The following is a 13,916-nucleotide window of genomic DNA, read 5'->3' as shown; positions in this document are numbered from 1 at the left end:
AACTGTGAGATCATGAAGTACAGAATGCTAATGTCTCTCCTCACACCTCCAGGCCTCACTCCAGTGACCAGTGTGTTGGTTCGCACTTGGAAAAGAAAAACAACAAGACCTTCTCGAGCCTTTTCCTTCAGTCACCACACCGAGAGCCATTCTTACAGTCGCGTATTTCTTAAGAGAAGAGCTATCTGCCACTCTTAAGTAGACATTTCTCGAAATTCTCTCATGCTTCTCCCAGGTTAAGCCATGATGGATCACTGAAGTCTCTCCATTCACTGTGATTTGAGGCAGCTTACAAGGCCCAGCAGGTCTAGAAACTTCATGTTTCCAGGTGTGATTTACGCCTACTCTTTGCCAGATGGTGTCTGAGGCAAGGACAGACTTAACACAGACATAAGGCCAGGTCCCTGCCCTTGAGGAGCTTTTGTTTCCACCATACAGCAGCCGTGTGCCTGGAGGACTGAAGGTCCAAGGTGTTGGGGGCTCGGGAACTCAGGGGAGAGACAAGTTGGTTCCAATATCATTCATGCCGCCTATGGTAGGCTGTTAAGAGCTGTCCGCTGTTGCACTGTACTTTCAGAGACTGCATCAAGGGCAGCCCGTCTTTGGATCTTAAGTGGATTACTGACCTCTCTATCCTGCAGTACCCATGTATTTTAAGACACTGTGCTCTGAAATTAATAATACACTCTATGTTAATTAATTGATTAAAAAAAAGAAAAGGCACTGTGCTTGGATGCTCAGATTGCAGAGTAGTAAAATCTCACCTGATAGAAAAACCCTAGTTAAAAAAAAAAAAAACAAAAATAACCATCAAGAATCAACATAAAGTTGTTTACTTTTATGTTTTAAAAATTAAGAACATTTCATTAAGGATATTTTTCCATCAAAAATCTTAAAGAAACCTACTTAAGTTGAATACCTCTGACTTATCTGGAAAAATATAAATGCCACAGGCTCCTTATTTTCCTCCTTTTACTGAAGTTGAGTATGTATTTCATCCTGGAGTGGTGTCCAGGAACCAGGGTTTTTAACGCCATCTGTCTCTGCAGGGCCCACCCTGACTCAGGGAATAGGGAAGGCTTTGGGGGTGGTGGGGTGAGGGTAGGACACTGGGGAGGCTTAGGGGTTGGCTACAGACACACATTCTTTCTCCATCTTGTGCACCCCTCCGTCTTGGGGGTTGAAATTTCTGGGAGGCGTTGTCTTCCCAGCAATTAATATACAAGAGTCACCAAAGATTGTGATAATTCAGTGGCATAAATTATAGGGGAGCCCATAAGATCTTTGGTTTTGTGCTCCCTTTTTTGGTGGGGGAGTTGAGAGAAGAGGTTACTGAGAAGTATGTTCTTGGCTGACGGCCATGGCCAAGAGACTGGTTCTGCTACTTTTTTGAGCTCTCATCACCCTGCCTCCCCGTCTGCCTCGTCACTGCTGTCACTTGAGCTCTGCGTGCCTTTCCTGGGTACAGGCATCAGGCTCCCTGCCATGGAATCTGCATACATTAACTATTGTCTGCTAAAAATTGTGACTCTTTGATTTTTTTTTCCCTTTAATCATCCATTTTTATTTATCCATGAGCCAAACTGGCAGCCCTGAAGACAGGAATCCTAGTTTCTAACAAAGCAAAATGAGACAGTCTTTTCTTCCCCACCCTGTGTCTGCGAGCAAGCCTCAGGTCTCAGTTGGCCCAGCCCTGAACAATCTTGAAAACAATCCATTTTCTGCCTGGCACAGGGGCCAAGTGGAGGAATTCACAGTGAGCCGTGTTGAGATGGGGAGCGGTTGCTTGGGAACTGGCCTGATTGGATGCCTTGCTTCATCCTTGCCATAAGTCTGGGAGTGGTGGTGGCTGGATCGGAGCTCTGTGGAGACGGAGAGCAGGACTTTTTTAAGCTACTGATGGATGGCATAGCAGGCCAAGGAAAGATAAAGTCCTTATTTAACCTGGGGAAATCCTAGGAGTAGACATTGGTCCAAATATATCCTGTGACCATTCTTGTTCCTTGATTAGAAGGATCTTTGGAATCTTTTCATGAGGTTGTTTTGTCTACTTCTGTGCCTCAAGACATGTTGTATCAGAGAAAGGTAGCGTTCTTGAAGATGTGCAGGGAGGTGTCTTAACTATGCTTTCATCGTAACTGTGGCACATCCAGAGTTTACCTTCACTGTCCTCAGAGGGAAAGCTACAACCGGTTGCTAGCCTCTCTGATCTGTGGAGGGGAAGTAGATTGGCCTCGGAACTTCATCCACTAAATTCGGCTTCTCATGTCTTATTTATGAGTGAGATGATTGAAATTCTCACTCACAACCCCACCCTATCTGCTCCCGTACACTCTGGCCCTGGATAGAAATGGGGGGAACTGGGAGAAACTGATGTGGACATATGGATGGTGTTGGCCAAGAACCTGAATACAGCCCTCAGCCCTCACTACTTGTTTCGGTCCACTAGTTAGCAAATATTTACTCTGAGTCCCTGCTCTGCCAAGCACTGTGGGAGGTGCGGGTAAATGTGTATCCAAGCCATTCCCAAGCCCTGGTGAGAATCTCTGGACTCCCATCCACTTTTCACCCTCTCCCTTGCTTCCATCCTAGTCCAAGTTGCCATCCTTTCTCAGCTGAATTAATTACTAAGTGACATTATATATGTTATTTTTCCATCATCATTTCTGTTTCCTCTGTTGTCTGCCCTGCCCCTAGAGCAATCTTTTCAAAATGCACACTTGGTGACTTTATACTCTTGCTTCAGACCCTTTAGTGGCTGCCCATTTGACTTAGGATAAAGGTGGAAGAGCTCAAAGTAGCCTGTGAGGCTTGCTGGACACCTGCTCTCTGCTCTGCCATACTGGCTTACTTTTAGTTACTGAAATGCTCTAAGAACTACAGCATAACAGGACCTTTGAACATGCTGTTCCCATTATCTGGATATATTTCTCATTACTTGACTTCGTTCATTCTGTTCATCCTTTAGGTAAGAGTTTTTGTGAAAAAAAACTTTCACCTCAGATCCAGTAAGAAATAATTGTACATTGCTACCAAGAAAGAGAGAAAATTAAGAGAAGAAAAGAAGAAAGGAAGAAAGAATGGAAAGAAAGAAAGAAAGGGAGGGAGGAAGGAAGGAAGGGAGGGGAAAGGAAAAGAGGGGATGAAGGTATGTGGAAAGAGGGAATCTTTTTTTTTTTGTTTCATTTTGTTTTTAAGATTTTGTTTATTCAAGAGAGCAAGAGTCGAAGATAGCCTCAGAGATAGCGACAGAGAGCATGAGTAGGGACAAAAGGGAGAAGCAGTCTCTCCACTGAGCAAGAAGCCGGGATCTAGCAGGGCTCGATCCCAGGACCCTGGGATTGCGAACTGAGCCAAAGGAAGATGCTTAACTGACTGAGCCACCCAGGCACCCCAAGCGATGGAGTCTTTGACTGAGTTCCCTGGGAAACAAATGTTGAGGACAGAGATTGCTGGAAGTATTTTGGGGAGTGCTCTCAGAATCAATACCTATGGGAGGGTAAAGATAGATTTGAGCAGAAGAAACTGAATGCACTTACAAGGTCCCAGGAATCCCAGAAAGGAGCCTTGGAGCTGGGATGGCCCCTCAGAACTGTTCCATCCTGACATAAGTGGTGTAGGCTTTTATATTCCTATCTTGACCAGTCATCGAATGCTTGTAGCCTCCATGTAAGGGCCATTACTTTAGGCAGGGAGCACGATCCTGGATCCCGTTCTTCTCCTTGGTGAGGAGCAGCTCCTGAAGAGAAGCAGAACGCTTCAGTTCTGAGAAAAGGATCTGGATAGCACTCCGCAGTGGCCATTACAGTCAATCCCTTGTGATGCCTAGAACTGCTTGTTTTGTATAAGTCTGGAAACAGCTCCTTTAGTATTCTAGCCCGTCTCTTTTCCTTGATAAAGTTACAAAAAAAACCCAGTTGCAGCTTATCTGATGGGTGCCACCTAGGCTCCTCATTTCCCTCCTCTCCTACCCATCTGACTTCTCTTCTCCTTGAATAGCATCTTTGCTGGTCTATGTGGCTGACTCATTGGAGCGACTTGAGATGTCTGAGGCATGCCTACCATGACTTTCTCAGGCTTGGCTGCTACTGTTGTCCCTTTACCAAAATTTTGGGTGCCATTAAAAAAAAAAGTCTTATCTTCTACATTCTGAGAGTAGAAAAGCTGAGGACCAGGCCCAGGAATTAATTACAAGGGTAGAAGGAAAAATGTTGAATCCCCAATTCAAGTCTAACTGGGAAAGAATGAGACTCTGAAGGTTGGAATGGAGACATCCCAGCTGACACCCTTGAGAGCTTGAAATCTCTGGTTTCCCCAACCCCTCTGAGCCCATAGCAGTGATGTTCCTATCTTATTTAAAGACAGGCCTCAGGATTTAACCTCACTTCCTGGATGATTTTCACAGGTTGCCTTTGGTTGGTGATTAATTGCTCTTGGCTTTTCATTGTTTTTCTCTAGTACATCAGGGACTCTCGGCAAAAGCCATCTGATTCTGTTTTTTAAAACTACTATTTCTTCCGGACCTCTCTAATGTCTGAAATGTTGGATTCACTAGTGTATTCTCTGACACCTCTATCCTACTCCAGTTCTCCAAGATGTCCCCTGAGTGAACATCTTGACTGTGACACAGCGGGCCAGGGGCTGGCCAAGAGCCACTGACACCAGGGATGGGGGTCTCCTTGACAGCTACTCTTAGAGTCTGTTTCCTTGGACCATTCCTGTCACTGACTGTCTCAGGTAGAGTTCCCCCCAGAAACAGTCCCTGAGATGGAGATTTACATGCAGAAATTTTACTGGGGAGTGGTCTTAGGGTCTACACCTATGAAGAAAATAGAATTGTGTGGAAGAAAGAGTGTAACCTCAATGCAGTCTTACAGAGACCATGGCCATCCCTAGAGGAGGTCAGGAACTGAGATGGTCCCCAGAATTGTCCCTCTGTAAGGCAAGAAGGCTGTCAACCAGTCACTGGTTTGGCTGTCTCCAGGAGGGAGCATGACTTTGGCAGTGCTTTTGTGTTTGAAGCCTATTCCCAGAGATCGAACTGACTAAGAGCTGTCAGATGTTTCAGTTTTGAAGGGAGAGTCTGGATGGTGTGCTATAGCATCAATAATAGGTAGATAGATAGATAGATAGACAGACAGATAGATAGACAGGCATAACCATGACATTTGATACATAGAAGAATAGCCATAACGACGTGTGCTACACTGATTCTTTTTTCCATTTGATTTGATTTATTGTCATGGTTCTCCATGGGGTTTTTGTTTGTTTCTTTGTTTTTAAGTAAGCTCTTGCCCAGCATGAGGCTTGGACTCTCGACCCCGAGATCAAAAGTCACATGCTCTACCAACTGAGCCAGCCAAGTGCCCCAGTTTTCATGGTTCTTGTGATGCACCTGTTGAAAATCACAATGTTGGATAGGATCAGTAGGTTTCTTGTAGGGTGTTGTGGAAACACGAAGATAGGGCACTTGCTCGCAATTAGGAAAGTGAAGACATCTTCCTCAATAAAGGCGAGATCTGATCGAAGCTAAATACGATTTGCTAACTACATTCTACCTGTGTGTGAGTCCTGGGACAGCAGGGAAGGAAATAGTGGGTAGAGTGTCTGCATTTTCCACAAACCCAGTTTGCTCCCGTGCTCTGCTGGAAACAAATGTATTTCAGTGACCTAGAAATGAAAGTGCTCTTTCTTCCAGGCTAGCCTCAGGCTAGCGGCTCTAAAGCCATCTTGCTGTTCCTTAGTAAAGGACAGCAATAACAGAGCCAAGGCTTCCAGGGCTATTTCAGGCAAAACCATTGTTTTTCTTGTGCATTCATTTTAAGGAGGAGGTAAAGGGGTGGAGTTCTGTAATCGTTGAGTGATTTAGATTTCGCTGCAGTGTTGAGTTATTTTGTAATGAACAAGAATCAGCATATATATATTTTTTAACATCAGGTGTGGGGGAGAAGAAAGGAAGAAGGGGAGCAGAATGTGTGTCTGAGGATGGGGCCGGACCACACTCCCCAGTTCCGAGTGACCCCACACCCTTTGCTCTCCTCTATCCGCTGCCCATTCTTCCTCCTTCCTTGTGGGCCTGCTTGTTACGCTTGACGACAGGATTGACAATAGGCTTCGGGTCCTACTGGAATACCAATTATGCTTTTTAGTCTAAGATTCAGTCTTTTATTTTTGTTATTGTTGGTTATTTCAGGGGGGAAAAAAACTTTCTTTCTTTTATTAAAAAATGAGTCATCACTGCAGTCCAACAAGATATTTTTTCTAATTTTTGTAGAGAAAAAAACTTTAACCCTTTGTCTCCCTTTAAAATCCACCCCCCCACCCCAGAATTAAAAATGTTTTTGTCCTTGGCTAAATATGCATTTTTAGATTCAAATTTAGATGGTGTATGTGTTTGTATTTTTCATGACTTCATAAATGGAAATAAATTAAAATTAGGAGTAATGTTAAATTTTCACTTTAAAATTTTCCTATGATAAAAACATCCTCCCCTGTTGTCTTGCCCTCAAATAAAAAAAAAATTTTTTTTAAATCCTACCCGAAATAGAGATGAACGGTTCTATGTGTAACTCTAGTCAAGTAAAATATGAAAAGAAAATTTGTTTAAAAATCTCTTAAAACTTTCATAATAAGAAGTTTTATTTCAAGAGCTGGATGGCAGAAGTGGGAGAGAGGAGAAAGTGTCCTGTGTGTAGGTTCCCATTAACTGTGAGGTTTGGGCCTCATCTCTAAAAGGGTATTGGATTAGGCGCCTGAGGGGCTCTTCCAACTCAATTTATTTGTGATTTTATGAAGTTGCTTCTTTAAACAGTGTCCTAACAATGACTGTGCCTCAGGTTTCTAGTGATCTTTAGGTCCGCTGACTCCTGGCTATTCCCTCAAAGCCGGCCTTAATCTGGATTCTAATTTGGGTTGACATTCTCCAGTGATGTAAAAGGCACCTCATGGTAGGCGGCCTCCTTTGTGGCCCTCCTCTGTCAAAGGTTGACAGCTCAGCAGCCTTCCTGTTCCAGAGTGCGGGGGATGTCTGCCTGGGACTGAGCTGAGGCTGCTAATTGTTCCATCTCCAGGATCTCATTTAAGCCCGAACTGCCATCCTGAGGTGTACTATTCAGTCACCTGTCAGAGCCATCCAGAACGGTTCTGCAGCTTGGGAGCGAAATTGAAAATGGGAGACAAGTAGGTTATTCTCTTCTTCAGTATTGCCTTCGATGACATTATTAGCCATTACTAGAATGAAAACAAAGACAGAAAAAAAAAACCCAACATCATACCCTCCATCCAAAAAAGTAGCAGGTATTTCATTTTCTTCTCTCACACCAAGGACTGCCCCATGCCAACTTGGGTTTGAAATCTCAAGTGGATCACTTGTATTCTATCTGCTCCCTGGCCTCGGGCCTGGGCCAAGGGCTAGATGTGCTGGGCTCCCAGCCCGCTGGTGGAAAGAACTAGGTGTTGACGTGTGCTTGTAACAAATTATTCATTCCAAGAGGATTCCCTGTTTCTTAAGGAGTTAAAGATCAAATGCAGTGTTTCTCAAACTGTGTATCGACAGAGATGTCTCAGGGGCCTCCAAAGAGGAAGAGAAAGATGTGGTGGGCAGAGCAGATCAGACTTCGCTGGTCAAGCCCCTGCTTGAACAAGGAGGATTCCATTTAAGATTTATCTTCCTTTTCAGTCGGGGGTGGGGGGGTCCAGGTTCTGTTGCAAATGAAGTCAGAAGACAAGGAAGGGAGAGTGGGAAGGAAAAACAGAGGGACAGAAGGGACCACCGGACCTTTGGGCTCAGTGCAGTCATAGAACCATGGACATGTTCGTTGGTAGCAGGGAGGGGAAGAGGGATTGACAGTGAGGTTTCAGAAGGGGTGATACTTGAGTTGAATCTAAGAGGACTGAGTAACTTTACTGCGGATTCAAGAGGAGAAGGGTATCTTGGGCCAAGAAAACACATTACCAGTGAGGCAAGAAACAATAATGTACAGTGAGAGAACACAAACAGTTTCGTCTCAAGGACCCCAGAATGAGAGCAGATGGGAGCCCACCGAGGTGGGATGGCAGGGAGACGGCTGGGTCACAGGTGGCCATACAAGCAGGTGTTCGCCTTTACCTGGCTGTATGAAGCCCGTAGCAGAACCGCAGGGTGAATCTGCTAGAGGACACCCACCAGTCGCTCTGTATTTGTCTTCAGTTTCCCTACCCTCCTTTAGTGCTTTAGTAGAGAAACCGCCATCATTTGAGGTATAATTGCTGGCCCTTATGTTGAAGACTTGAGGCAGCTGTCCCCTGAACAGCACGACTTTGGACTGTATAGGTCCGCGTAGAGCAGATTTTTTTACAGGACATACTGTAAATGTATTTTTGCTTCCTTATGATCTTCTTAATAACATTTTATTTTTTCTAGCTTACCTTATTGTAAGAATACAGTATATAACACACACAACATATAAGGTATAGTTAGCGATAAGGCTTTCAGTCAATAGTAGACTAGTAGGAGTTAAGTTTTTGAGGAATCAAAGCTGTACATGGATTTTTGGTGGCGGGGGGGTCAGACCCCCTAACCCTCACATTGTTCAGGAGTCAACTGTATTCCCACAGAAAAGCTGCTGATTCCTTTGCCAAGGTCATCATTGCAGCATCCTAACTCTTACTGGGACCTGGACAACCCAGGAGGTCATTCAGTGCTTATCAACAGAGGGCACTGCTGCTACTTCTCCCTGGTGTGAGAGTAGCTCTGCAGGAAGTCGGTATTCCTGGCCTCTGGAAACTACATTACTAAGTGTTCCTTGGGGTGGAAAGGGGTGGGGGTAACAATGATACCTTCCACCTCCCCCAACCACGGAGCCCTGTTCCCCCGTATTCTGCAGACAGGGAAACTAGGGCCCAGATGAGTTGCATCACTTGTCCCCAATGAACCTGTTGGGCATGAGCAGAACCTGGACAAGAACCAGGCCTCTGGAATTCCAGTCCAGGGCTCTGTGCGGTAGCACTCCAGGTCCTTCCCTTACTGTCTTGAAAGTTGAAAGAGGTAGGAGGGGCTGTGCCCTTGATCCTATTGGGTTATGGAGTTGATACCTCCTTCTTTTAGCTCTTTCCTGACCAAGGAGGAGGAGGAGCAGAATGGGAGGTCGAAAGGTGAAGGAAGCACTACCAGAATCAGAGTTAATAGGTGTAAAAAGCTGACATACATGAGAAGAAAAGGGGCAGACAGCACCAAACCTACCCCTCCTCCCAGCTATAAGCATCCATGCCTCCATCACCTGCTGTTTTCATCCATAACCATCCCACTCCGGCTGTGGGGTGAGTGCCCACCTTTCCAGACACTGGAATACAATGACGAGACATGGCTCTGGCCTTCATGAAACATATAGTCTAGGAAGAAAGACAACATTTAACATTAATCACAAGACAGGGTCATAACTAATCATAGGCCACATCTGTGGACACCTCCCCTGTGCCGGGCACCGTCACACACTGTAGCTACGTTATCACATTCAGTCCCCACTGCAATACCAGGAGTCAGGTACCACTGGCTCCATTTTTCAGATGAGGAAACTGAAGCCTGGAAGGTGAGGGAAGGTTAGGGGACTGGTCTAAGGTCATGCAGCTGGCATTTGAATCCAGCTCATTTTGGAGGTATAATATTACTGCCTGGTAGCAGTCCTAGCCGAAATGTACTTTAGAAGCCACATAGAAAATGCATTTAGAAGTAACGCACATTGACCATCCTCGCTACCATCTGAGAGTTGCATGTAGACTTCAAGTTTGTCAAGGAGCAAGGGTTTCTCAACCAAAAATTAAAGAGAAAGCTTCTGTTCTGGTGTTGTCCTCTCACCTCACCCCATGCTCTTCTGATTCCGTGCGGTTGACACTCTGTGGTGGTTCCAAAGACCAAGAGGCCTGCCTTGGGCCAGCGGAGGCTCACCCTCAATGCTGCCTCTTTGATCACAAATTTGGACTTACTACTATCTGTTTTATTTTAGGCTCACTTTTAAGATAAGGATACATCTATGATCTCAAGCAAGAGCAGAATCCTATCCAGTTGAGACTGTTACAGTCCAAGATATTTTCATAATCAAGGAAATTAAAGTTTCTTCACATACTGAGTATTTCCTGACGAAGGAGATACTTATGTCCCCTCCACCCAGGCCTACCTCCCGTCCCTCCCAGGCAAGCCCTTACCTACCACCTCAGAGAGAAGATAGAACCAAATTATTCAACATTACCTTTTTTGGTTAACTTAACAATCACCATGAAAACAAACCCAAAAACAAAGTGATGGAGATGTTTTACCAAGTAAACACTGAATGGAAATTGATCCTTAAAGCTTTTAAGGTGTGTGTGTGTGTGTGTGTGTGTGTGTGTGTGTGTGTCCATTTTCCCCAACTGCATTTTGTAACAGTGATCTAGGTAATTGTTTGCTATGGGTGGAACTGAATGTGGATATTGCTTATCAGAACTAAAGCCTTTTGTTATTATTTTTTTCCTTTACAGGGTCGTCATGTTAAAACGGGCCAGCTTGCAGCCATTAAAGTTATGGACGTCACAGGGGTAACGTATCTTTATCTTGCCATCTCAGTGGCTATATATTTGTGATAGAGAAATTAGTGATAAAAAAATCATTTTTCAGAGATAGAATCTTCTTAAACATCTAAGGTCTTTCCCCACTGAGCTTAACATAAAGCAGTTAAGAGTATTGAACAGCTAACTGAGAAGACCACAGATATCACCCTAATTAAATTAGATACCCACCCACTGCCTTATGTAGAGTGGCTAATGTGTGTTGAAAATTTACATAAACACAACCACGGATATTTGCATATGAGGACAGAACACGGATTTGAAGGTATTAAAAGAATAATACTGAGATTACACAGAAGAGATGGGTCTTAGCAATTTTCCCAAAGGTCCACCTAACACTGGAGTAGAAAAAGTTTGGGTAGCTACTGCAGCTTGATTAGGAAACTTCACATGAATATTTTCCTCCTCCAAAATATCGACCAGATAATCCCCACAACCAAAAATTCTTATTATTATGGAGCAACACTGAAATAAAATTTCTGCCTGGGTGATCAAAAGCAATCGAAGGAATAGACTTCATTGTAAATATAATCTCATGCTTTCAGTCCTTTTTGCTAGGTTTATTTAAAATATTTTAATGCCTTTTTGAGAGTATAGAGCAAAAATCAGACTTGAAAGGACTCACTGGACATCAAAAGCATGTTAATAATTTTCTATTGTTCTGGGGATTTTTCTAAGATGTCTGCCTGCCCTACATAAAAGCTAAAAGACCAAAGTCTTCCATTCAGCCCGGAAGTGGCTTATTCAATGTAAATAGACATAGAATGAATGAATCACACCACAATATCAAGAACCAACATCCAAATTTAAAAAGGCAAGCAATATATCTGCCTGTCAGATTTCAGTCCGTGTCTCTTCTGGCCCAGTCTGTTACCTTTGATAAGTATATATATCATATAATACACATCTCCCATAATACTAATTTCACTAATGTTCATTTATACCACGCATTGTACTGACTTCCTTTCCTTACTTATTACTGATCTGAATTTGTCTTTAAATTATATATCTTCTTCGCAAGCAGAAAATTATCCCCATGTTTATTGGCATTAGATAAAGTACTACTTCCTTTTATTTGTCCTTTTATTTGAATTATGTATTTGATAAATCAATACAATAAATACATTTTTGATATATAAATACAATAAATACAAATAAATTCATTATTCAAATTTCAAAGGTTGCAAATTAGTTCAAATATTTGATCCCTGTTAGTTTATTGATTCACTTGGCCTTTACTGAATAAGAAACTGCAGGTATTTTATATTAATTACGTTTAGGTTCTGCCACCTGAAACAGAGAACTCAAAATAAGAAAGGCCAAAGCGTCTCCCTCTCTCTGGTGTTAAAAGGAGTGCGGAATCTACAGTCCGGGTTTATGGCAACAATGTGGCCCCGTGGCTTCCACACTCTAGGTTCAGGCTGGTTGTCAATTTCCATGGATCCCATTCTTTGGCAGCAAGAAAGGGAGAATGACTGGGTGGAAGCAAAAGGGTACAGAAAAGAGCTCCTTCCACTAGAATCTTTCCTACTTGTATACGTTTCTGTTTAACTTCTGCTTTCGTTGGCTATACCTAGCTGCAAGGGAAACTGGGAAATGCAGTCTTTTATTTTCCCAATTGGTACAGTTAGGTGCAATTAAAAATATGGTTTCACTCATATGTGGAACATAAGGAAAAGCATGGAGGACATTAGGAAAAGCTAGGAAAAACTGAAGAGGGGGAATCAGAGAGGGGAGACGAGCCACGAGAGACTGTGGACTCCAGGAAACAATCTGAGGGTTTCAGTGGGGAGGTGGGTGTGGAGATAGGGTAGCCTGGTGATGGGTATTAAGGAAGGCACCGGTTGTAATGAGCACTGGGTGTTACACACAAACAATGAATCATGGAACACTACATCAAAAACTAACGATGTGCTATATGGTGACTAACATAACATAATAAAAAAATCGCGTTCTGTTAGTTGTGGAAGGAGAATGGGTATTGGTGTGATCAGTTAGCAGATCTAACACAAAAGTCAAGATCAGGTACTGTCAATCTCTACAGAGAAATCCGTTATAAATATGTAAGCCTTTTACAAAGTTTTTATACACAAAACAAGTCAGAATTTATTGTGCAGTTCTGCCGAAATCATGATATTCTATTTTCCTTAGACTGAATAGGCTCTCCACATAATGCAGTGCACTTGGCAATTTAACAGTTACTGGGTGTAGACATTGCAAGACATTCATGCTGGGAAGTTCTGTTGTGTGGTTCCGTGGAACTACAATGATTTCTACCATTAATCTCAGTGCTCAAAGTTGTATGTTGATGCATAAAGTAGGACTTGAGAGCACTGACTATTACTGTCATTGTTTCTGGTTCTATTTTTGAGACTTTAAGTCGCTTGAAGAACCACTTACTCTTGTTAGACCACCTTGCTTTGAAATCAACAGACCTATTTATCCCAGCATATGTATTTTCAGTTGAAGGAGTATCAGTTAGCCTTTCTAAACTAGGTTCACAAGGTAGCAAAGCCCTGAAGAAAATGAATATGAGAGACTCTTTTCTCAGCCCCCCAGAGGATGGTACAGAGCTAAGGCTGTTTTCAGGACATGGTAAAGTCAGTCCATTGTGTACAGGGGATGCTTTATGGGACTTGGACTTAATTTTCTTAGGGAACCCTTGTTGAAAAGGCTGGGTAGTTTCCCTGATTTATACACATCACTGACTGTTTTATAAGCACTGACCATTAACAAAGATAAATATAAGCCTTACACCAGGAGACAGTTTTCTCAATTCCCATGATGTCTGATACAGCATCAAATGACTCTTGTATCACCCCCGTACACGTTACAGTCAGCATAAGATTTCCTTTGTGAAATTTGTGTGGTAGCCTCAGAGAACAATCTATTTCATTTTGCCATGTTGTCTTTTGTGTATTATGGAATGCTGTAAAAGCTTCTTACCAATTATTATAATTGTGCTCATTATAGCTGCTCTGCTAAAAACCGAGATGAATTCTCAGAGGTCGTCTTTGTTAATTGTTTGCAGTGATCTACTGCAGTTACTATAGTTGATTGTAATGAAATTGATAAAACCATAAGCATGGAATCAATTTTTAGATTATTGTTTTTACTCTACACCACTTCCTCTTTTTTTTCCCCCTCTCTCTCTTTTCTTCTAATAGAAACTAGCCACAGAAAGAACTGGATATAATGCTTCTGCTCTTCTGGTTTTAGAGCTGAGACACTTCCAAATTTGCCAATATCTGCTTCAGAATTAGTACTCCAACTCAGCCTCAGTCTTTGAAGTTGTTTTAGTTCCTGAAATAATTATGAGAATTTCTTCATTTCGCAGC

General features: G+C 42.9%; 1 protein-coding gene across 3 annotated transcripts in view; it reads left to right on the top strand.

Moving 5' to 3' along the window:
- The window catches only part of TNIK (TRAF2 and NCK interacting kinase), a 376,499-nt gene that overhangs the window by 212,189 nt on the left and 150,394 nt on the right, over positions 1–13,916 (top strand). For all 3 annotated transcript variants that reach the window (XM_080809121.1, XM_080809120.1, XM_080809119.1), the window contains exon 3: positions 10,492–10,548. In XM_080809121.1, the coding sequence (XP_080665247.1) occupies positions 10,492–10,548 (57 nt within the window). The remainder of the gene's footprint in view (positions 1–10,491; positions 10,549–13,916) is intronic.

Source organism: Martes martes, assembly GCF_963455335.1.
Source record: "Martes martes genome assembly, chromosome: 1".
Classification (NCBI taxonomy): domain Eukaryota; kingdom Metazoa; phylum Chordata; class Mammalia; order Carnivora; family Mustelidae; genus Martes; species Martes martes.
The sequence above is the reverse complement of the archived record's forward strand: the minus strand, read 5'-3'. Positions and strand labels throughout refer to the sequence as shown.